Source organism: Corvus moneduloides, chromosome 8 (genome assembly GCF_009650955.1).
Source record: "Corvus moneduloides isolate bCorMon1 chromosome 8, bCorMon1.pri, whole genome shotgun sequence".
NCBI lineage: Eukaryota > Metazoa > Chordata > Aves > Passeriformes > Corvidae > Corvus > Corvus moneduloides.
In genome coordinates this window covers 32,260,420-32,284,349 of record NC_045483.1, presented here as the reverse complement: position 1 = coordinate 32,284,349, position 23,930 = coordinate 32,260,420, and the positions used below count along the sequence as shown (strand labels likewise).

The window sequence follows — 23,930 nt, the reverse complement described above, 5'->3', positions numbered from 1 at the left end:
TTACTTACTGAAAGATTTCCAAAACAATGTCCAAAAATTTCTATTTCTTTTCCTAATTCTTCATATTTTTTAGCGCTCATGATGGAATGTGGCGTTTATTCTGCTGCTGTAACATACCAATTTCAGCTTGAGCTGCATTATCAAAGTAAGGACTTCTGAGGGATTTGAAATTGTGTTGTGTCATAATTGTAGGGGTTGGACTGAAGCTGTGTGTGGGTTAACTGGAATCATTATTTTCTAGAGATTCTTTCGATTTTATAATGTTTGTAGGAGTAATTTTTTTAATTGAAATGCTGTCTGTAGTGCTGCAGGTATTTCTGCTTTTTGTTTAACTGGGCAGGCTTCACAAATGCTAGAATTTCTTTCTTATGGTCAGGTAGAAGAAAATAATATTGGCCTTCTTCTTTTCTTCTGCAAAATGTTCTTATAACCAACAAGTATTTTCTGTTATAAATGACATTTGAAGTGCATTTTTAATTTAAGTCAGTGCTGAAACTCTGATGGGGCCAGGATGCCAGCACAAGTATTTTAAATGTGTTCCTTTAAAGCTGTTGCTTATCTCTGTATGGAGGTGTTACAGAAATCAAGGAAATAATATTTTTATTAATTAAAAAAAAAAGGAATAAGACTGCAAGTGACAGACTGCTGAGAAGTGACTGTTGTTTGAGATGTATAGAGATGTGTGAAGGCAGCTTGTTCTTTCCAAGCTTGAAAGTTGTATCAGAATTTCCACAATTACAACAGTAACTTCACTAAAGCTTTCATTTTAGGATATTCAGCTCTCAGTCTTGAGGACACTATGGATAGGGAATACAAAGACCAAATATAGGTGAAAATGTTTTTGATCTTGCAGCCACTCTCTGCCTTTTCTGAAAAGTTCTTTCATGCTTTTTGTAGGCTGTGGGGTGTGTGCCAAAGTAAGGATAACTTCAGGGGGTTTATATGAACTCTGATTTCTGTGTGAAAGGCAGGGCTGGTGTATTGAAGAGTTGGGTGTTCTTCAAGGCTGGATTTGATGTTTTTGTCTACCCAGACTGCCTCACCATATTGTGTAAGTGAGGCAGTGAATCAAATAAACTTGAACACCTGCAGTGAAACATTGTCTCCCCATGGTCAGCCACTGAGCCCGTTTCATGTGAGCTCAGTAGTCATCTGCTGTGCTGCACTGGAGAGGGGAAACTGAGAAGACAGAATTCAAATGGATAGGGAAGAGGCTATGCTGTGGAAATCTGAGCTTGGGGGGCTGACTCCCAAACTGGGAAAAGCTATGTGAAAATCAGTTCAGTTCAGGAATCTGAGATGGTCAAATTAAGAGGACAGGTTTTCACATTTAGCATTGGATTTACAAAATCAATCGCTATACAGCCAAAAAGGAGAAAAAGAGTATAACAACTGTTCAGATCTTAGTGCAAAAAGTATATCAGTATTTTTGTTAATTTAGTGATCTACCCAGAGTTTCCGAGAAATGGAAATGAAAGGTGACTCATTCACTGTAAACATGAAATTGAAAACAAAATATATTAAAAGCTGAGTCTTAGCCCTCTGTCCTTCCACATGTACATTTGAAAAAGCAGTCATTTTTATATTCTCATGCTGATTTATTCAGACATATAGTGGAGAAATGCATGTTAAGTGATTTAACTGTCCTCCCCTTTGTCTTCTTTCAAACTGTTATGGTGATGGAAAATGTGAGACATATGGGTTGATATGGCTTTATGGATGGGTGTGAAATTGGGGAGCTGGAAGATTCTTGAAAAATGTTGTGTTTGAGTATTAGAAAGTGTCATGAATTATGACTAGGGATATGCAAAAACTTCTTTTAAAGTAGAAGTGGCGTAGACTAAGTTGAGTTGTTTTGTAAAACAAAGCATGATTCTCTAGTTCCCTTGTGTGCTGGAGTGTGAGTGGAAGGAGTTGATGCAGGGCGTTGCTTTTGTGGGAGGGATGCTCTTTCCTTCCTCAGCCATGAGCACTTAGTGCTGCACTTGTTTGGGGTGTCCCGTCCATGCCTCTGGCTGCCCTGGAAGCACAGAGCTCCTGAGATCACTTGCTTTTCCAAGGCAGGCCCTGCCATCTCTGCTGCTGGGTACCAACAAGCTGAGTTTTGGAGGCTCATCAGTGTCAGTAAAGCAGTTCCTGAGCCTAAACCCATGTTGAATGACACTGTTTGCAAGAGAGTAGTTGTAAGAGGTCTCACAATCACTAAATGCAGAACTGCCCTGGGTATGACCTAAACATGCTGTGAGAGGAGATATTTCAGGGTGATTACTGGTTTGGTGTAGTTAAAAAAGACCCAAGGTGGTCTAAACCAGTAATAACAGATGATTGTAAACACTGTGTGTTAGAAGCTTGCAGGGAGAGAGTAACAAGGCTGTGAAACCTGTGTTGCCTTTAGAACAGATTCATGCGATGTCTGTAATTTGCCTGCTCACTCACAAGCAATAAAGTAAACAAAGAAAGGGCTCTTAGATGAGGAAATTGGAGAGGAGGGATGATGGCAGAGGCTCATCAGAGACACATAATTTTAATCAGTGAAGGAGAAAAGGCACCACTTGATGGGGATAGATGCCTGTTGAATTCTATGCAACCTTTAACATTTAGCAAAATAATTTCCCTGCTGATGTTTAACCAGGTCTCTGTGCTGCTTTTCAGTTTGTATAGCACTAATTACAGCACTCTTGTGCCGTATAAAGATGCTGTGGATTAGTGGTGTGCAAAGCTGTGCCAAGATGTGCACCTGATTAATGGAATTGTCGGAAGCACTGTTTTCCAAGAGATTTTCAGTTAAAAGTTTTGAGATGTGTTCAGAAATGTTTGAGAAGCCCTTAGGCCTGATAGAGTGTTTGGAGCTAAGCTTGAGAATGGTTGTAATATTACAGATTCCAGAATTTGAGTAAGAGCTTTTGAACAGATTACGTGAAAGGTTGGAAGATGCATCACTAAATTATTACTATTAATAATAAAATGGATATTACTATGAATCATTAATATTTGTCACAGGTTCTGTGAAAAAAATAAATAAAGTATACCTCTCAGCAAACATAGCTGTATATAGGTTTGGTAAAAATCCTGGAATTCATATTTCAGGGACACAAAGTGTATGGAATGGTTTTCACGTGTAGGGAGGAAATCAGAGATTTAGCTACAACTAAGCAAAGGAATGTGAATGGCACACCCCTCTAGAGAGTGATGATTCAAATTGTTGTGTGTGTACAGTTGTACAGAGATGGTCAAGAATCCCAAAGTTGTCCAGCTGCATCAGCACAAGGCTAATAAAATTGGATTTCCTGTCACTGCCATACCGATCTTGGCAAAACAGCCCAAAATATTAATCCTCTGTATCTGCAGGGGTTATTCTGGGCCAGGCATTGGCATGGCACAGCACTGTACTAGGTGTGCTACTGAAGTTTGCTCTGCAGTGAGAGCGTTCTCCCTCTGCCTGTGTCTGTGCTGTGGAGTGGTATTTCTCTGGGTTAGTGCTAGTGCAGGCATCTCTGCTCCGTGTTTCACTGTACAGGATGAGTGTTCAGGCTTTTATGTAACACTTGCCAGGTGCAGTCGGAATCATTTCAGGGTGCTCTCTGGAATAATTTCAAATGTACTTGGTAAAGAGATTCGAGATGTGAACAGTGCTGAAATGAGGATACATCAAGCCTGGAACCAAAACACAGGCACTACAATCCATGTTAGTTTGTCCTGCAGATTAGGAGCTTGCTCAGGCACAGTGAACGAAAAGAACATGTATGTTTAGTAAGTGGTTGTTTTTAATGTCTTCTTTTTAGATTATTGTACTTCACCTGCAGCTTACTCATTAGATTTGTAATTGCTGTGTTTTGTAGCATTTAATTTAGAGCTGTGTAAGTTGCTGCATTGAGCAAAACTCGCATGCTCGGGTCTGTTTAGCCACTAAACTGTCTGTCTGCCCAGTAGAGCAGAAGCACAAAGCACAGACCGTGTGTGCTTCTGGCTTGTTCTGACATGCCTGATATTTTCACATCAGTCTGTACAAGGCAGTTACTTTGGTCATGACTAAAATAACTGAGATCCAGCTTACCCATAATGAAAAACACTTTATGCCTTTGCAACTCTCTTCTGTTAGTCAGACACACTTCCTTCTGTACTGGTTGTGAAATCTCTCTTTGCTTAGCCTGGTTGATAGTTGTTGTATTTGTTACGTGTTTCAAAATGTGTGTTCGTAGAATCAGAAGAGTGGTGTGAAAGGAGTGCAGGAAGTCTTCCAGAATCCATGCATCCCAAACCAGAACCGTTTATTATAAGATGGCAATTCCAACACTTGATTTCTTTTCTTTAGAATGTCTGTCCCTATGTGTGCTGCAACCTCTCACTACAATCTCTACTGGTATTTCACTATCCTTCTTGGTAAAATATTTCCCCTTTTATTTGTTTTTCTTCCTTCCGTTTAAATATTTGTGTTTTTTATTTTCTCCTCTCCGCAGAAAACAGATGATTCAATTCCTTTTTATATATTTGAAAATGACCCACAATTTCTGTAACTTTTCTCTTTGCAGCCTCAGTTTTCTCATTTCTCTAAATTCAAGTGCTCTTTTTTGAGGACCCTTGTGCATGTCCAGTCCTCTTCTCCAGTCTTGTTTTAGAAAGAGGTTTTGAGTGGGGCAGAGAGAGCAGAGTTTTTAATGTCCACAACTATTCCACATCACTTCAGCTCTGGATTTGTCCTTGTTAAAGATGATGAAAGGTATCCGGATGTTTCTACAGGCTAAAATCTATTAATTCACTTCTCTTCAATATTGTATTTCGGGCAGAATTGGAGATGGATTTACAACAGAGCAGCATGTTTCCATTGCATTAAAATGTGAATTCCCTTTGTGATTCTCTTTTTATAGGGCTGTAATACAACCAGCAGTTTATTTTTTCCAATTTGAGTGTAGACATTTGTGCATGTTGAAATGTGTGTTTTTAAATTGCTTTTAGGTGTAGGTCTGCTTCTGCTAGTTATTGAGACTATTTCAGTTTTCATCTTGCCCTTTGTAGTCTTTCTATTCTCTTTCAGCTTTCTCTCTTTTTCATCACTTCAGTTGAGAATATTTAGTGTTTTTTCCAGTTGCAGAAAAAAAATTCTGATGAGCCTTAATTTAATACCTATTTCCATTTGATAGTGGTCCTTTATTGTCTGTTCCAGGATGTTTGCCCTGGTGATGTTTTTATACAGTCCTTACACTAGTTTCATTTAGAGCGTGCTTTTTGAACGTGTTTTCTGAACCTCATTTGTCATGGAGTTAAAAGCCATGCTGGAGAAATGACATATATTATTGTCATCTGCTTTTAGTCACACCCCCCTGGTGCTGTTAGAGAAAGAGAGGAGATTGTTTGAGCCAGCCCAAATTAGTGTAACTTACTTTCAGTTTTCTTTTTCTGTGCTTGCAGTGGATTTTTTTTTTTTAAGAGTTATAGTTAGATTTCTGTGCCATTACTCTTCCTTGTTTTCCTCTTTTTGTGGAATCCTCACTTTAGGGATGTATTGTTTTTCCCTAGTTCTCTAATTACCTCATCAATACTCCAGTGAGGTCTCAGGTGAATCACTTCTGACTTTCAGGCTTGATGAGGGTGAGATGGGATGAAACTAAACAGGTTTGGCAATTTGAAAGATGCTGGATTGTCTTAAGTATTCTTCAGTGTGTTCTTTTCCAGTATTAATCTGAAATCTTGTATTCTTTTTTGATTTTAAGTTATTATTGCATCTGATCTTTCAAGTAATGTCGAAAAAAAATTCAGTGAACTTCTTATCTTTCATAGTAGAAAGGTAAGACTCTAGAGATTTCCCTTTAGTGCTCTAGCATTTACTTCAACTTCCTCTTACTCTATCAATGTTTCCAGAACTTTTCTTGCAGTGTTTGGTATCCCTGGCTAATTCAAATTTTTTTTATGTTTTGCTAGTGTTGATTTTTGTCCTTTATGTGTTTGACTTATTTTATATTTGATTCTAGTATCTGACAGAGTTTGTTTTGAATAGACTGCCTTCATCCTCCTGAGAAGGGAAAGAATTTTTGATGATTAATCCATTTTTCTCTGAATTTCCCATGGTGTGACTGTTTGTCATAGGTCACTCTGTGTTTGCCCAAGTTATCTTTCTTCAAGTCCACCCTTTTTATTTTGCTGAAGGAAAAAAGTAACCAAAACTGTATCATGGCAGAGTAAAATGTATGAGTCAAAAGGTACTCTGTGTGCATGGGGTGGTGTACCCTGGATGCAGAAAGCAACAGCAGCTGTAACCTACAGGCTTTTTTTGCTCCAAGGGGGCAGCTGCTAGAGTAGAATGGGGCTGCAGGAGGACCAGCAGTCCCTGGTAGGAGAAGCAAAGCTTGTCGTGTGGGGAGTGCAGAGGACTAGCAGTCCCTGGTAGGAGAGGCAAAGCTTGTCATTTTGGGAGTGCCGAGACAGACCTGTGACTTGCCTGATCTGCCCAAGAAAGATGAGCAGTGCAGAAACAGGCTGAGAACTGTGCTGTGGTTTGTTTGGAAGTGAAAAACAGCAGATATCCAACCTGTAATCCAATTTGTGCTGAAGTGAGGTGGCCTGGAAGCACTTCTGGTGGGATTGGTTAGTGCAGACTAAATAGCTCCATGGTGCAACACACCCAGCTCTTGGTCTGGTTGGTAACAGGTGATGTGCATCCGCCTGAGAATTATTTCATGGAGCTGCAGCTCCTTATTGCTAATGAGGAGCTTGTTGGGTGGTGAGTAGTGCAGGTCTGGGGCGTGTTCTGGTGCTTCTGCTCACCAAACTTCTGTTTTTCCATGCAACCCTAATCATTGTACAGCAGCAACAGTATGGCAGAGTGGTGTATCTTTGTATAACCAAGTGTTGATGTCTCCTGGATGTAGTAGCTTCATTATTTGCACTTAGCCTAAATAATGGCACTCTTCCTCTGTGGACTTACTTGTTTATTCATTCATGTCTGTTTTTGCTTGGCACTGAAGCTGCTGCAACAAATTAAATATTTTTGCTGACTGTCCTTAGCAAATATTTTTGATAATGAAACTGACAAAATGGAACTGTTCAGAAATTCTCTGATTTAAAATGAAGACAAAATGAGTTACTGGATCTGTTTTTCTCAGCTTATTTCTCATTACTTATTTCTGAGTATGGTAAGGCTGGTTTTTTTTTTTTTTTTTTTGCTTTAGTGATTTAAATATTGAGTAATTCCTTGCAACGTGACTGTGCATAAAGCTTCTTAATGAAGCAATAACATAATGTAATTTAGTCACTGTAGCTTCTCCATTTGACCTTTAGTGTGATAGTAAACTGCCAATGCAAAAGTATAATATTCTTCAAAGCACATCCATGTGATTTAGAGAATTGCAGATGACATAAATAGAGAAGTAGTTCTGTACAGCTATTATTCTAACACTTATCTTCCTTTAACTGGATGTTTCACCAAGGAACTGCAAGCAAAGAGGTTTCAAAAAGGTTTACAGAGTTTGAGTGGAGTATTGAGTCCTACAGAAGTTAATCTATTTGTGCTAGCATATACAACTATAATCCTGACAAAAGAGGTATCTCTGGCTGTAAGAACTGGAGATCCAGAGCACTCATGTGGAAAGTAAGGGAGTTTAATTTTGACTATTTCTCGATTTTTTTTTTTTTTTTTTTAAATCTACAAGACAGGCTGCTTTGATCTACTGGCTGTGTTAAGTACACCATATTGTGATCATTTTGTTCTTGGCTTTTTCATAACTGATATCGTGAATTTTCTACTCGTGAAAAGCTGAATGCCTTCTATTCATTTCAATGAAATGTCTGCTTTACTTTATTGACTGGACAACAGAAAGATGATGAACTTGTTACCTGTGGTATTTCTAATGGGCTGTTTGCTTTGTGGTTTGTACAAACTATCAGTTTGAATCCTTGTATTCCTTTAAAAAAATTAAGTCTTTAGCCTTTTCTAAAATAGAAAACTCTGGCAAGTTCTGAGAAATCCATCCTAAGTGATAGAATGAGTTCTTTTAGGATGCATTACTGACTAGGAAGACTTTAATTAGAGTATTTGATTTTTGACATATGGTATTTGATGAACTGTATAGTCCAAGGATTTGATACCAGCGTATGGGGCCTTTATTTGAAGTCCAGAGGTTCAAATCTTACTTTTTTTCTGATGATTAGAGATGACACATAACAGCTGTTCTCTGTCCTACTGACACTCTGTCCATTTATTAGTCTACCAATGCCCACATCATAATTATCGTAAATTAAACAGCAGGAATGTTTCTAGTCCCACAGAGGCTGGTGGTGTCACTCATGTTTTCAGAGGGATTTCTGTGGTCCTTTGCTGAATCAGAGCCTGAGTAAGAGAATGATCCCAGTAGCGAGTAGGAGCAAAGTACCTCATGAATCAGGTCCCTTTGTTATCTTAAAGAAGTTATTTCTAAAAAAAATGCTCCTTGCAGAAAAAAAGAATGAGAGTTAATGGCTTGGGAAGAGTTTTTCCCAGTTTTAATGGATAGATAGATAGATATTCTGTGGGAAAATTCTGTACCTTTCCCTGGAGAGGAACTGCTGAATAAATTATTACTTAACCTAATGGTAAAGTTTGGGTCAGTTCTTTGAAGATAAATTAATCCTCATTTGAAGGTCATGCTGTGGCTGGTATTGTTTCCAGCTCAATGATTAAAAGCTTAGTCATCCTCTTCAATTTCTCCTGGATTGGTGCCCTGTGAGTAGGAACTGAGTCTGAGCTTGACAGAGACCAACAGGCCAGTACATTGGTCTGTGTATTGATAAGGAGCTCTTACAAAGAGCAAGAAAGTAGTCACATTTATCTTTTGGGTTTGTTCTCTTCGAGAAGTGAATTACTGCATTTTTGAAGCAATTTTTTTTCCACATCAGAAGTAGCTAAAACTTACGTTACTGATTTATCCTCTGATGTTCTCATTTTTTTCCTGTTTTATAACAGTGAGGAACATTGAGAAGTGAAAGCTTAGGGAAACATGGAGCTAGGCAGGCATTGTTGCTGTCTGGGTTTCCAGTTCACAGTGGGGTTCTGGGTGGTTCCTTCACTCTAGGCCCTCTTCTTATCAGAAGAGAAATGTCTTCAGGTGTTGGAAGTCAGAGCTCTTACTGGTTCTCCAGCATTAACCTCATCCATGTCCCACTTGGAGCAAGCTGGGGCTTAGGGAGCTTTCATTCTAGATGATTTTTCATCGGGGTGTGGCAGGAACAGCAGGCCTGTTTTAAACAGAATACAAGGCTGTTTGGAGCTGCACCTCTGCAAATAGCTTTCCAAAAGCTTCTCGTTAGTCCCTGTAGGTTTCACTGAAGTGCTGAGTAGCAATGTTATTAGCAGGGTTTTGCACACTGTGGTGCTCACAGGTACAAGCTGTCAGGGGAGGGAGGAGGAAACCTGCAATCTGCATTGGGGAAGTTAAGCAGCCGTATTTGGAAGTAATGATAATTGTCCCGTTATTTCCAGAGGGCAGTAGGGAGTGTTGCAGTTCTTCCAAGCTGACAGCAAGACTAAAATCTCTTGCACAACCATCATGACCCAGAAGTTTCTCTTGGGGGTCTTTTCAGCCAGGCACTCTGCAGAGCACCACCCTCCTGCAGCAGTGCTGTCCATGCAGCAACCAGGGAGGGAAAAGTGCCTAGACACTTTAATTGGACAGATAATGAACTTTGTTCCCCTTATCATATAATACGTTGCTAGTTTGCTATGTAGTTTTCTCGTGCTGATTGCCTTTTCTCTGGCATGTAGATCCACTTATACCGCTATTTTTGTAACTTACAGGAACTGTGAGTTTAGCCAGGTCAGATAAAATGTGTATTTTTGTTTTGCTACATATTGTGTAATTACTGTAAACGGTCATGAACAATCAGGAAGTTTCCTTGCAATGTAGCACCCACTGAATGCAACATCCAAATGTTATATGGAAATAATTTTGTAATGTTAGGAAAAAAACATCTTATAGAGATTGTAAATTGCTTTTTACTTGATTATCTGAGAAGACTGTAATTATCAAAATTGTTTTCCAGGGTAACTGTTATTATGTGGTTGGCTTTTTGGCAGTTTTCTATTACTGTGGTATTAACAGGCTGAATCAGCAGCAGATGGGAACACACTTCAGTGACTTTCCCAAACCTGAGTTTTCAGGGCTAGCTCTTTAATACACTGCTCAAAAGAATTTCAAATGTTTTGAATTTGGGACATTTTTCTGTGCTGAAGTGATTGATGAGACTAATTTTAAATCTAGAAGTTGTCATTTTGTGACTGCTTAACAAGGACAAATTATTTTTGTCTAAGATGGAAGAAGAGTGTCTAAAAAGCAGGAAAAATAGTTAATAACAGACATGCCACAGCTGCTGTGTGGGTGTTGTAAGATGAGTAAGTATACAGAATGCAGGTGTATGCACTTGTTAAATAGCTTTTTTGGGTGGCTTTTTTTCTTGTTGTTGCTGTTAGTATATGACAACCAGTTTAACAGGAGAATGTTTTCCATGCTACACTTTCCCAATAAAATTTCCAGTTTGGTCATAATTCTGTAAAGAGAACGTGTGATGAAGAACATTAAAATTATGTTGAAGACTTCGGCAATTTTGAAATAGATTTCTTTGGTTTCAGAGAATGGTTCCTAAAAAAACCAAGAAACCCAACCCAAAATGGCAGAAAAGCCTCAAGTAGAACAAAAAACTCCCTAAAAAGAAAACAATGCAGAAAGAGCCCCCAAACCCAGGCAATGCATATGGCTTAGAGATAGGAATAGTTTTTACTGATGTTGTCTTAGTGTGAAAAATGCTTGGAGGGAAGGATTACTTAGCTTGGCAGGAGCTGGTTGCCGAGGTGCTGTGCGTGTCCGTGTGCAGAACCTTCTCCACTCCATTCCCAAGCTGTGGGGTGAGCTCTCAGTGTGGCTGGCCTGTTTGGAGCCTGGACAGGCTGGGGGCTTGCAGGAGGCCAGGTGGCTGTTGTTCTCTTTGGGACGCTGTTCTTTCCTTCTCCATTAGGTGATCTTGTGCCAGGTGCTGTTCTCATTTCTGTAATTGTTAAAAGGAGTGATCTTTCTTTTCCTTTTTACTGTTACCATTGCTGGCATCCTGAGAGTGTCATGTGTGTTTAGCAAGCCTTCCAAAGATTGCTGCAGTCCCAAACACTTTCTGTTTCCTCCTATTCCATGCCTTTCTCCCCCTGGCCTGATGGTGAGAGCAAAAAGCAGAATGTGGCTGGAATGATGTCTCCCTCTGCTCCCATGTTTATTGGCTCCTTCCCGTGTGGTTTCCCTTACCTGTGAATGACATGAGCTGTTGCTGATAGCCTGTGTCCCTCCTGCTGGGTTCACAGTGCCCGTGTGCTGAGGCTCTGCTCCCGGCTGCTGCTCTCCATCTCACAGCCATCCTTTGGCTGGAGAGGGCTCATCCTTTGCCTCTGCTCTTACTCTGATTCTGCAACATTAGCTCTGAGCAGGCCACAATCTTCAAATGCTGTGTGGGAGGACATCCAGGAAACTCACTTTTGAAATATACAGATACACAGCTCATCTCACATTCCTGCCGAAAGAAATTTGTATTAGGAATGTTGGAACTTTTTCCCTGAGCAAGAATAATGTCTTCAATATTGTGCAAAAATTGACTATTATAATGAAATACAAAAGATTTGTTCCCTTTCAGGTGGCAGTTATGCTTCTTAGTTTTGAAGATCAGGTCTCTGAAGGATTACACTTCTTAAAAATTCTGTTCGCTTTTCAGAAATGATGTTCTAATAATAATCTAAAAAGTAAATTGATTAGATAGTCACTGAGTGTGATTTATCATTTTAACAGTGAGGTATTGTCTTATGAAAAAAATTTTAATGCTGCATTAATGTATCACAAGAATGATCTAGAAGAAAGGAAACATTTCAGAAAGGTTATTTTTATGTTAAATAAACTTTCCAAGACAAAAGAACTCTACTGCAGTTTTTATATAATGGAATTCACAGTCTTGAAACTATAAGATGATATGTCTCAGCAACCCAGGAAATTACGACACTCATCCAGAATTGTAAGTGAAAAGCTCTGTAGATTCTTGTAAGTCTTGGAATTTGTGAGTGTGCTGCAAACAAATGACTTGATACTGTAATGAGAGGGAAGTAATTACATTTAAATTAATTGGGCAATGCTTAGCTAGTTAGTGAAAGAAATGTCTAAGTCAACTCTTACAAGAGCAGATCCAGAAATATAAAAGAAGACTCTGTTGATGTTTATGTTGTGGTCATTTATTCACATTTTTTGCAAAGGCTTATGTAGCACTTCTCACTTGGCTTGAGGAGATTTTTGATCTAATCTGTGTGTAGTCAAATCATAAGTGACACTGGAAAACTGTGAGATTATTGGTAACATGAGGTTCATCTCAGAGGAGCCACTGCTCATGAGAAGCTCACAGTGGCACAAAGCTGGATGCTTGAGCATCCAGCCCTTGCCGGGCATGTGAATCTAAGTTTCTGTATGAAATGTGAAAGAATAAGTATTTAAATCCTGCATGTGAGAAATTACTTGGTCTTGGGAAATTCCGTGCTGTGCAGACTGATTTTCTTAGCCTAGTTTTGCTAGTGAGGCCTTACCAGATAAAATCAAAAAACCAAGGTCATTCTCTGGGAGTAGTTTCAGTGCTGGGTGCTGACCTCTGTTCCCATCTACTGAATGTTATTTTCTTCTTTGACACACAGCTGGACATATAAAAAGAGTCTGGTGCAGAGGGAGGTGGGACAGAGAAACTGAGGTTTCTGTGTTCTGCGACACTTGGGATGTTGGAATCCCTTCCCCACCAGTCAGGAGGGGCTGCAGTGCTTGCCTGTCAAATCACGTGCCTTGAGAAGATCTCAGGCCTCCCAAGATATGCAAATCCAAGGCCTGATGGCCATGTGTACTGGTCTGCCATACCTGCTGTTCCTTCTGCTTGGTGCCTTTAAGGAATCCCCTACCTCTCTACTTTGTTTAGCATTCCTGCTCTGCAACTTACTTTTCATCCATATTTTCTTCCTCCTTATTCACTTCTCTACATGTGTCTTTCCCCTCATTTTTTGCCTCCTCTGATGTAATTGGGGTACAGGGTCTGACAGTCAGTCTGTTACTCTCAAGAGCATGCGGAGAATCTGTGAGGGCTGGAGGAAATCCCTTATTTATGTAGTGTCTGGTGAGAGTGAAGAAGCTCGTGCTGTGTGCTGTGCCCACATCAGCGTGGAGCCTTTTCTCAGCCAGGCTCAGCAGGGAGGGTGCTGTGCACGAGTGCTGCCCGGGGCTGCAGGAGCGAGCGGCACAGGGGCTGTTTGCAGGCAGCTGATGGAGCACACCAGAGCACTGGCCAACGTTCTGCCAGAAGACTGTGCAAGCATCAGTTGAGAGGTAAGAGATGTGCCTTCTGATGGTGAATAGGCTTTTGTGGGATGCAGACAGAAAAAATAAAAGAGCCTACAGACAGCAAACCATCAGGCCTCCAAAGACTAGCGTGGCAATTACAGAGAATTGCTTTAATTCTGTACAATTTTGCTTTAATTTTGTGTGAAATAGCCAAGCTTTGCACCGAGTGACTAATTGGAAGAATAGTATGTGATTGCTTCAATACGATGTCTTATAATTAGTAGGGAGGAATAACTTGCTTTCTTAAAAAAGAGTTTTTAAAACCAATTTAGAGAAAATTGCTTTTTCAATTGTTTGTGACACAAAGTTAAAAACTATTCTCAGTGGAACAAAACAAATAGGGAAGAGCTGGGGATACTGTTTCTGCTCCTTCAGCTTGTGCACCCTCTCAGAGCAGTCCCCCGGGACGTGGATCCTGAGTGTTCTTCTCTCTGACCATTACTCAGTAGTGTTTTGTGCTTGATATTTATTGTTGCTGTTTCAACTTTACATGATATTGAAGGAAGCAAATCTGAAGTCAGTTCTTCCAAAAGCTCTGCAGATAGTGTATTTTCTCCAGAAAATGCTGCTCAGGCTTTATTAATGTGAGGAGTATGCTTTTCTTAGCCTTTGACCTGGAAGTGCCTGAACCCATATTTTCTCTAAACAAAAAACCCCTTCAAATAAGGAAAAATCAACAGTTCTCTTCATAGATCATATTCCAACCTGTTAATTTGTCAAAATTAGGAACAGCTGAAGCAGGGATGGAATGGAAATTGTTACACAAGCCTGTGCAAAGTAAGCCATTTCAGACTTACTTTCTCACCTGCAATTTTTTCTTTATTAAGTTTCTCCAAACTTAACTGGAATTCGAAGTTCTGTGTGGAGAGAGGGTGGAGGAGGGATCTATTAAAAGAATGCCATGTGAAATAATGCCTACAAATGGGCTTCCTGGTTTGTTTTTAGTGTTGTGTGTCTCATACAGGGGTAAGGCTGAGTTTTGACCAGTTTGAAGGGCTTTCATGTGACTGAGCCTCTGATAGGGCATTCAGTTTAGGAAAATGGAAACTATGTGTTGAAACATTTTTGATTTTCTGCAACAAAAATTGTGATGAAATGTCTTATATCAGACCAGTTTATATCAGCTGGATTTTTTCATGGGATTTGAACACCTTATTTCTTACTTATTTAGAGATCAAGAAAACAGCATTTACCAGCTTTACTGCTATATAAAAAATGCACTGTGGGGACATGAGGAAAAATCATTGAGTCAATTAAACTGTAGAAGTTGAGTCATTTCAACTATAAAAGTTTGAAGCTGACATATAAGTTAAATTGGAGGTTTAAACCACTGTTAACAGGCAATAGTCTCTTAAGGTAATAAATGTGCTAGGCAATGCAGTCCCATACTGATCTCAGTCATGGAGCTTTTTGTAATGCCTTCAGCAAAACAAAATCCTCGTGGCTCCATGGATTTTGAAATTACTTGTGTTAATAAGGACAATAGAAATTGTGGTGTGTGTTTGTTTGTTTTAATAAAAACAACTGTTACAGTGTCTGTTGTCTGGAAAAAGTCAGTTGTTTTTCCCCTTTGCTGATTTGCATCCGCAAGCTGATGGAAGGTACTTCTTCGTTAGTGAAAAATTCAGGTCTGGTTCATCCCTTAACAATCCCTTGTTTGGTATCCACTAATTAGCGACCATTTATAGCTCTTGAGTGAACACATGAATTTGGGACCCAAAACCTTGAAATGTTTCCATGAAATGAATAATATTGTGCAGTTTTTAAATATTGGTTACAGTTTATCCCATTTTTATAGCTACTGTGTTACATATTTATAGTATATTGGGTCAAACTCATGGGCTGCTCACACTGTGCTGTGAAGGTGATTCAGAATCCTCTGAAGCATCAAGAGGAATAGGAGTGTGGGACGTGGTGGCTGTCAGTATTGTTGGTAGAGATGCAGCTTGAGAAAAATCCAGCTGTGTAAACCTTTGCCCCTAAGATTTGCTTGCTGTGGATTTGTGTAGCACGTGCCTGCTGTGTAGTATAAATAATCTCATCAGAGTACTGCCCTTTTTTCATCTTCTCAAAGCATTTGCTATGTAAAATACTAGCTAATCCTTAGCTTGTTGCATGTTTATTTTATAAAACTCTTAGTGTTTATGCTTTTTGAATTCAGTTTAACAGTAGTAAGAATTAAATGGTGTTCTGCATTGATGTGCCACCAGGGAAGATGAATAAAATTCCTAATCTAAATAGAATCGAGGTAAGGGTAATTTCTAATTTTAATAGGAATGTTAAAAGGAAGAAATCAAGTCCTGTATTTGCAGCATTTCTTGACAGATACTGATGCTGTAAATGATACAATTGTTCTTCCTCTGTATGGATTTTGTAGTACTCACAGCAATTTATAGGTCTAGAGTGCAGCTGCTGGAAGTCATTTATTCTCAGTCCTGTATTAAATCTATCACATATATGCATTAACATTCAGTTCAGAGCTCAAGGGCTTATGGCTGCTTCTTTCTCACTCTGAGTTTCTGTCCTGGAAGTGTTTGCAAGGTATGCAGAAAACAAAAGTCAAAAACTTAAATTGATATACAAGAAAAAAAAAGAGGATTGTCCATGATAAATACTTGAAAGCAGCTCATTTTGCAGTTCCAGCTGAGCAATGAAAACAAACCCTGCTGTTAACGTTGCTGAAATTGGTAATGTTAATAAGCTTGTTTTGATGGATTAGCACTTCAGCCCTGTTTGCCTGAGTGACACTCTTTACACATGTCAATTGGACGCGTCTTCAAGTTAGAGAAACTTAATATTCCCTGCAGTCTGGTTTGGGTGCATCTTAGGCTGTAGGAGGCTGTCATTGATTTACTTGATTCTGCTTGTTTTAGTTGTGGGGCTTTTTTAATTAGAAGAAAGGGAAGTACATTATTTTAAATAGTTGAGAAGTATTTATAATGAATGTTAAAAGGAGCTATACCTGGAGTTTGACAGAAGAATAAGGGCAAAGGCCATGAAGATTTTTTGAATATACAGGCTGTGAGGAAATAGCAGGTGAAACAAACTGCCTGATATGAGTCCTATACCTGTTTATTGTTGATGATTTCCCATCTTTCATACTAAGATAATAAATCTAGGAAAGTTGAACTAAGTTCTGCTCAAAATGAGGAGAAACTTGCACCTGGGGGAACCTGATCTGATTTGTTGGAGAAGAGATCCTGAACTCTTGTGGCAGATGTAATGTGTTCTGGCATGATTACTTGTATAAAAAGACGACTAGAACCGGCTAAATGTGAAATATTTATTTGTTGTCTGTTAAACTGTATCAGTGAAAGTGCTTGTGGACCCTTTATGAAGTGATCTTGCCAGCACTAATAATTTACTAGGTTGTTTGTATGTAGCCTAATACCGCCACGACGGAGAATGAAACAAGTTTTCAATCCAGTAAACATTCCCAAATCCCTTCTAATTTTACAACCTCAAGAAAGAAACAAGTAAAATAATCACATATGGTATGAGAGTTTAATAAAACTGTGGAAAAAAATAGTTGTGGATGAATGCCATTCTGCTGCATTTTTCAGTGAGTTATCTTCCACTGAAAAAAAGTCCAGGCCAAAACATTTCCTGAAAGCTTTAACAGCTTAGTTAAAGCTTCTAGATGTGATAAGACCTTCTGGAGGTTCCTAACTTCTGAGCCCTCTCCTTGGTGAATGGTTCCTGCTCTAGTTCTAGGCAAGCTCATTGGTGACAAATGTGACTGTAGCTGTAGTAGGTGAAAACCTTTGTGAGCTAATGTATTAATTCTTATAGGGAAAAGATTGCTTTGCTACCTTTCCAAATCAGCTATTTCATCTGGGAGACAGCAAGTTAACAGCAGGGTATTGGAGTGCAGGGACCAGATCCTGAAATAGCAGATAGAGAAGTGACAGCAAGGATTGCTGCATCATCAGTAGAAGATGGCTAGAAGTTTGGCTAGAACTTGCCAAAGCATGGGGGAGACAGATTATTGTGCAGTAGTTGCAGTCTGGTGCAATCAAATAATCAAGAGAAACTGCATCTTTCCCTGCCTTAACAACATTCCTGGAAAACATTAGTAAATTGCAAGAGCAGGGGTATTAACCAGTCATTGCTTTGTATAAGATAACTTTGCTGTTCTGTGATATTACATGTCACACCTGTATGATGAATAGTAAATAGGTATAGATACAGAGAGAAAGTTCTACTAGGAACCTGAGTCCAGTAAATCCATTCACTGGTTGCTGTCAGTGGACTGAAAGATACAGTTTTATAAAGCATGCTGAGTCATCTTGGAGGGTATTACTTGAGGCTTAGGCTTATGATAGCATTGATATGGATTTGTACTGTAACACTTGATATTTTGTGTATTCACGCATATGATGCAAACAAAATCTGCCTACGGTTTTGGCCATACAGAGTCTGTTTTGAGTATGTGGTGTTTCTGTAGTCTACACATGCTGTAGTATAGTGATACCATGAGACACTAAGAACTGCTGATGGTTTCTGAAGTCAGAAAAAATTAGTCTAGAGGCCAGATAAGACTTTTTGATTAGAAAGTTAGCTTGGAATTCCTCACAGTCAAGCACGTATTATGATCATGGTTGGTAAGGATAGGCTGAGTGGTGTTGAACTTGCTGTGAATGCTTGTAAGGGAGCCTTTGGTGGTCAGTGCAGCACAACCCTATCATCTAGCGGTGTTTCATTTGTGCTAACAAAGCCTTTATCCTGCCAGGTGTTTTTCCCAATGTTTATCTGTGTCTGTTTTTTGTATGGGTACAGTCACTTGTGTACATCATCAATTCACATGTAGTTAAAAGCCTTATGTGGAGGAAAGGAGCTACCAGGTCATGCTGTTTGCAACTTGGCAAATGTAGTATTTTGTAGAGCAGGTAGGCTCAGGTTTACGGTGATACCAGGTGATCCCTCCTGATGGTAAATGCTTATCTGAAAAAGGTCCTGTGGGGTGCAGTGAGGGCCAGCTGCTCCCTGAGGCAGGGCGTCACCAGCTGGACATCAGCAGGAGCTGGGCATGCCAGCTGTGGTAGCCAGGCTCAGCCAGCAGTCCAGAGCCTCAGGAAGGTTTGTGGTGATGAGGTAGCTCAGAGAACAAGCTGTGAGGTCAGTCTGTGGATCAGGTGAGGGTGACCGGGTAAGAGACAGCCCCGTGGTGGCTCAGAAGTGCTGTGGTGACTGGGCCAAATGGAGCTCAGGAGGTCAGACTGGCTGGGGCAGCTGTGGCTGAGCTGGAGCCTGGCACCCTTATTGCGGCATGGCATGGCTTGGAGAGGGATTGGAGGTCCCAGGGCATGTGGAACTGGGGCTGCAGGGCCTGGGGTGAGCGTGGGTGCAGCTCCCCGCCGAGGCTGGGCAGAGCCCTGAGGGGTGTAAGCTCTAACACCTGTGTAAACAGCGTTCTCTGGGCAGAGCTGACACAGCTGAGGACATCTCGCTGTCAGTATCACCCGCGGATCTTTTTCACTTGCTTTTGTCTGAGATGCTTTCTTCCACTGAAAAGGATGACACAATACTTATGAAATATGTTATCTGGAGCCTTGCCCAGGTGAAAAGTGCATGAATGCACTTGGAAGAGTTTGAGCTTTATTACGGTCTTTGAATCACCAGCTACGCACGATTTGGCAGTCACTTCTGACTGAAAGCTGAATGCTAAAACCCAGGTTTAAACTGTGATAAAAACTAATGCTTTTGTCCCCTATTTCTGTAGTAGTATGAAATTGTGGGGGTTTGTATGCCTGTGTTTTTCCTGGATACAGAACTCGGCTCAATAACATCTGTCTCTGCAGAGAGCAGGCTGGGTACTGCAGTGCACTTTGAAGCTACAGCTGCTGCAAAATACAGCAGCATGATTTGTACCCACGGTGATCCCAGCCCCCGTGAGCTGTGTTGATGGGAATGCTCAGTGAACAGGAGCTGGCTTCCTGGTGTATTGAGCTGTCAAACCTTAAGATATATTATGTGGGATAAAGAACAGACTTTTTTCTTTTTCTCCTTACTGATGTAGTGCAATCAAAGCTTAATGATGAAGGTAGTTTTCAGGTTCTTAAAAGTCTTCTTGTCCATTCACTGTGTTTAGCTGGAACAAGCCACAGCTGGGACTCTCTGGTTATTCATTCATTTTCTGTTCTTATCATGGACAACCAGGTATAAGGAAGACACAGAAGTATGTCCTGGTAGGGCTGGGACAGCAGCCTGGGGAAATGTTGCTGTAGCGGGCCTCTTGGACTGGCAGTGGTTGAAGATGGGGATTATCTTTAATCTCACTTGCTGTCATATGACATAACTGATTTAGTATGGAAAAACACATGCTAGACTAGTGGACTATGTCCTCTAGTCTAAAGAGAGGTTGGAATAAGAAAAAAGTGCAAAACCGTGAAGAAAAAATAAAATAACCCTAAGCGCAGTAAAGTAGCTGGGTGAACTGCAGATATTTGTAGAGACTAATTTCCTCCTTTAAAGAACTAGTTCGTTATTCTGATAATCCAACTTTGATAGTGAATTCACTCCATTTTAGGTTTTTTTTTTTTTGGGTCCATTTATGCAGAAGATCAGAGTAAGATTATCTGCTGTTTCTTCTTTTTCACATGAAAAATCTCAAGGAATAAGATCTTCCTCAAGATGGAAGGGAACAATGTTCTATGGTTTCTTTTGGGACTCTCCAAGCTCACAGCTAAACAACAAAGTAGCGATGAATTTCAGGGGGCTAAGCATTTTTTTTTTTTTTTTCATTTTAGCATGTTACTGAACAAAACTGGGGCTCTTTGTAGGGCAATTTGTCAATGCCATGACTCTGAATCTCTCTACAGTATCGTGTGAAACAAAAACATTAATTTACCAAACCTTTCTAGATGTCATGTTACTGACTGCTGTTACTGGCTTACCAGTTTTGGCTTTGTTATGAACCCCTCAATTCTGGTTAGACAGTACTGGTTTAGAGGGGAAAAGTAATTTTTAAAGGCTTTTGGGTTCGATTGTTTGCATATGATGCGGCTAAGGAAGAAATGGTTAATAATAGAAGCCAGTTAGGCTGAAGTGTTGCACTGACTTTCCATTGTATCTCTAGGTAGCACAGGAGAAAAGAGGGGCAGTCTGCTGTCTTGTAAAAATTGTAGGTTAACTAATTAGAACCAGAGTTTAAATAACACTTCTGAACAGTCCAGTGTGCAGGGCAAATTGCAGATGCTTTACTGCAGTTGGAAATGCGGTAGTATTTGGATTTGAACACACTGGGCAATGAAATCATTCTTGCACAGTGATTATTCATTTATATATTGGTTTATTAAAAATTTAAAAATATATTATGTGTTAATGCACTCAAGAAAACACAGTCTTCTGATTCAGATGATCAGTTGGTTAAACTACTGTCTACTCCTTCTTAAGACTACATCTCTTTCATTTTGTTTGCTTTTGGTTTTTTTTATTATTGTATCTCTGAGATTTCCAAGTTAGCCCGAGGAAGTAAAATGCAATCCTATGTCCAATGCATATCTTGGAGTAAATGAGATTTTAAAAATACAGGACTGGTTCATTTAATATCAAATGCTCTTTTCTTCAGCCATAAACTTAAAAACTTTATTCAGTGAGAAGTGGGTACTGTGATGCTTTTGTAAATAATGCATATAGAGCCTGATGCAATGCAGAGGAAAATAATTAGACTTTAGATAGCCTATGGGCAGGCTGTGAGAAGTTTTGTATGCATATACTTGTTCATTCTTCATTGTGCCTCTTCTCATCATTTGAATCTGGTGCCACAGGCTCAGATTTGCTATTTTCCCTTCCTTTTTTATTTTTCCCCTGAATTTAACTGTCTCCTTCACCCAAGCCATTTCACAAATAGCTATTAGTTTTCTTTTCAAAGGGACAAGATGCAGAAGCAGCATGGGAAAATGTCTGTAATAAAATAGGACGAGGCAGGAGGCTCCATACAGCCTGACGTTGACTGCGTAGTTGTTCCAAAGTCCGTAACTTTCCGCTGCCCAAATAACAGTGCCCACGACTGATTCCTGGAACAAGTTATATTGGACTTGGGAGTTCTGGCAAGCAGGATGTCCCTTGTTTCTGTTGATAGGAGGCTGTAGGGTTTCAAGGAGATCTGGGTGGAGAAGGGAGGAACAAGATGGGTGTGGTAAGATCCCTAAATGCTTTAAGTGTGCACACAGCAGGGACAGAGGGGAAGCGGGCAGTGGCACCCCAAGGTGGCTTCTCTCAAGCATGTTTTTTATTTCCACACCTTCCATGCTTCCCCTTTCCCAGGAGCACGGGATTCTTATCCCTGACGGGCTGTTCCTTTCTGCAGCGTGCTTGAGACAGAGGCTAGTGGGGCAGGGAAGCAGACACAGGAGATTTGTTCAGATGCAGCAATTACAGAATGCCTTGTTTAGCTCTGTATGCACCTCTGTCCTTTTCTATTTCTTATGAAGAAAGACATGGCTAGGAGGTAAGGCAGCTTAATTTCCAGGGCAGTTTTCTCAGAGGAAAGCTGCTTAAAAACAAACAAAACCAAGACGGTTCATGGTTGTGAGAAACACTAAAAATTGTGATTGTTTTACACATACTTTGTTCATTTGTCATGAGATAATGATGATTCAGTTTTAAGTATCGTTACAGTCCATTTTCACAAACCTTGATGAATTTAACTTGAAGTTTCCTTAAGCAGAGTAGAGATAGAAATGAATAAATGTTTATACATTACTTGTCAGTTTTGGAGTGCTTTTGGAAATAAACAGCATGTTCTTTTGCTGACAGGATTTGAAATCTAGCAATCAGCGAGATGAAATTGCTGCAGCACGTGCATCCCTGAAGGAAAATTCTGCTTTCCTACATTCAATATGTTCAGCTTGTTTGGAACATTCAGATGTTGCATCCCTTACAGCCAGCAAGGATTCAATTTGCAGTGAAATACAGAATGCTCTCAATGTAATTTCTAATGCTTCCCAAGGAGTTGGAAATAAAATGGAAAAAACTTCATCTCACACAGCTACTCTTGGAAGTGCACTTGATGAGCTTGAGGTATGTAGACATGTGAGACTACAATGTTTTTGGAAAAAGAAAGGTTAATTTTTGAATAACTATTGGTATCATAAATGATGAGCTTAAAGGCATTAGAGATTGTTGCTATGCTTAGTCCTAGTCTAAATAGTATCACTGGAAATTATTTCATTGAGAGGGATGACTTTCTTCAGAGGAGTTTGGAATGAAGGCTACATGTATGTTCAATATTTGGCTCCCTTCAAACAGCAGGGCAGAGTTAGTTCCAGTTGTGTCCCTACTGCTGGAGGCAGACACGTCCTGCAGTAAGTGGGCAGAAACCGTGAGTTCAGTTTGCTAATAAGTGGTTCTCAGCTGACAGTGCCCACTGCTGCCTTGGCTGCATTTGAGCTGCTACTGTGCAAGCTGAAGTCCTTTTCTGCAGAATGTGCCATTGGGATCATTCTGTAATTTATTTAATCGAGCAATTCAGAAACCTCATTATGTTTGCTGCTTATCATTAAATAGTGATGTAGCCAATGTGCTTTCACCACCTCTGCATTTCTGCTTCTGTTATTGAAGCAAACACTTGGAGGAAGGCAGCACTTTATCTATTCCTGACTTCATCCTAGGCTTTTCTATGGAGTTTTTCTTTTTTCTCATGGCTGCTCTGGCTCTTACCAGTGTCATTTTCCGTTGTCCTGCCACAAATGGTAAAAGATCTCCTTTAGGTGAGACTACAGCCCATGATCCTCACGTGGTGTAGCTGATGTAGGCCCAGATCAACGAAAGGAATGAATGTTTCTAAACACATTTGCAAATATGAGTGGTTTTGATTGTAAATTCTGGGACTTAGCAGATCTCAGCATCCCAGTGCCAAAATTATGATGCATTTTCAGGAAAACTGCTGTTAGGACTGATGGTAGTAGATTTTTGTCTAAAATTTGCAAGTGAAGATTAAAGCAATTCATTGAAATATTACACAAGTTTCGTAGTGGCAGCTTATTGATCAAAACAGACTTCTCAGTCATGCTCAAAGTCAAATTAGGCAGGTTTTTACCCCCCCAAAGGAATGGGCTATAATTGCATGTTACATGCCGTCCGTCCTTGCTTCTCACAGCAGGTTTTAAAATCACAATTTCTAATCTATTTTCCTAATAAATGGAAGGAAAAAGAAACATGTAAGAGTAACACATGATTTGTTACAATGTAACTGTGAATGACAAATGATATCCCTTATATGAGACTCACTATTTACCTGGATTACTTAAAAATGTAAAAAAAAAAAAAAAAAAAATTGTTGAAAGGGTTGCACTTTTTTTACTGCAGATGAATTCATCTTGCCTGTATGTAAGCAGTACCATTTAAATGATTGTAAAAATGTATTAACATTTATTATTCTTCTAAAATTTGAGATTTGTGATAATCACAAAATGGAAAAAAATTGTATTTTGAATTGAATTTGTTTTTACTTGGAAATGTAAGGACATAGAAGTCTGACTGTTGTAAAAAGCCATTTGTTTATCTAGTTGTAAATATATTTTTACCTAGGTAGCACAAATGGGAGTTGAAGCTGTGTGAGTT

General features: G+C 39.7%; 1 protein-coding gene across 4 annotated transcripts in view; it reads left to right on the top strand.

Moving 5' to 3' along the window:
* The window catches only part of CTNNA3 (catenin alpha 3), a 438,358-nt gene that overhangs the window by 67,032 nt on the left and 347,396 nt on the right, over nt 1-23,930 (top strand). For all 4 annotated transcript variants that reach the window (XR_004241502.1, XM_032115986.1, XM_032115987.1 and 1 more), the window contains exon 6: nt 22,125-22,388. Coding sequence is in view for 3 of the 4 variants with exons in the window: in XM_032115986.1 (XP_031971877.1) it covers nt 22,125-22,388 (264 nt within the window). In the remaining variant the exon portion in view is untranslated. The remainder of the gene's footprint in view (nt 1-22,124; nt 22,389-23,930) is intronic.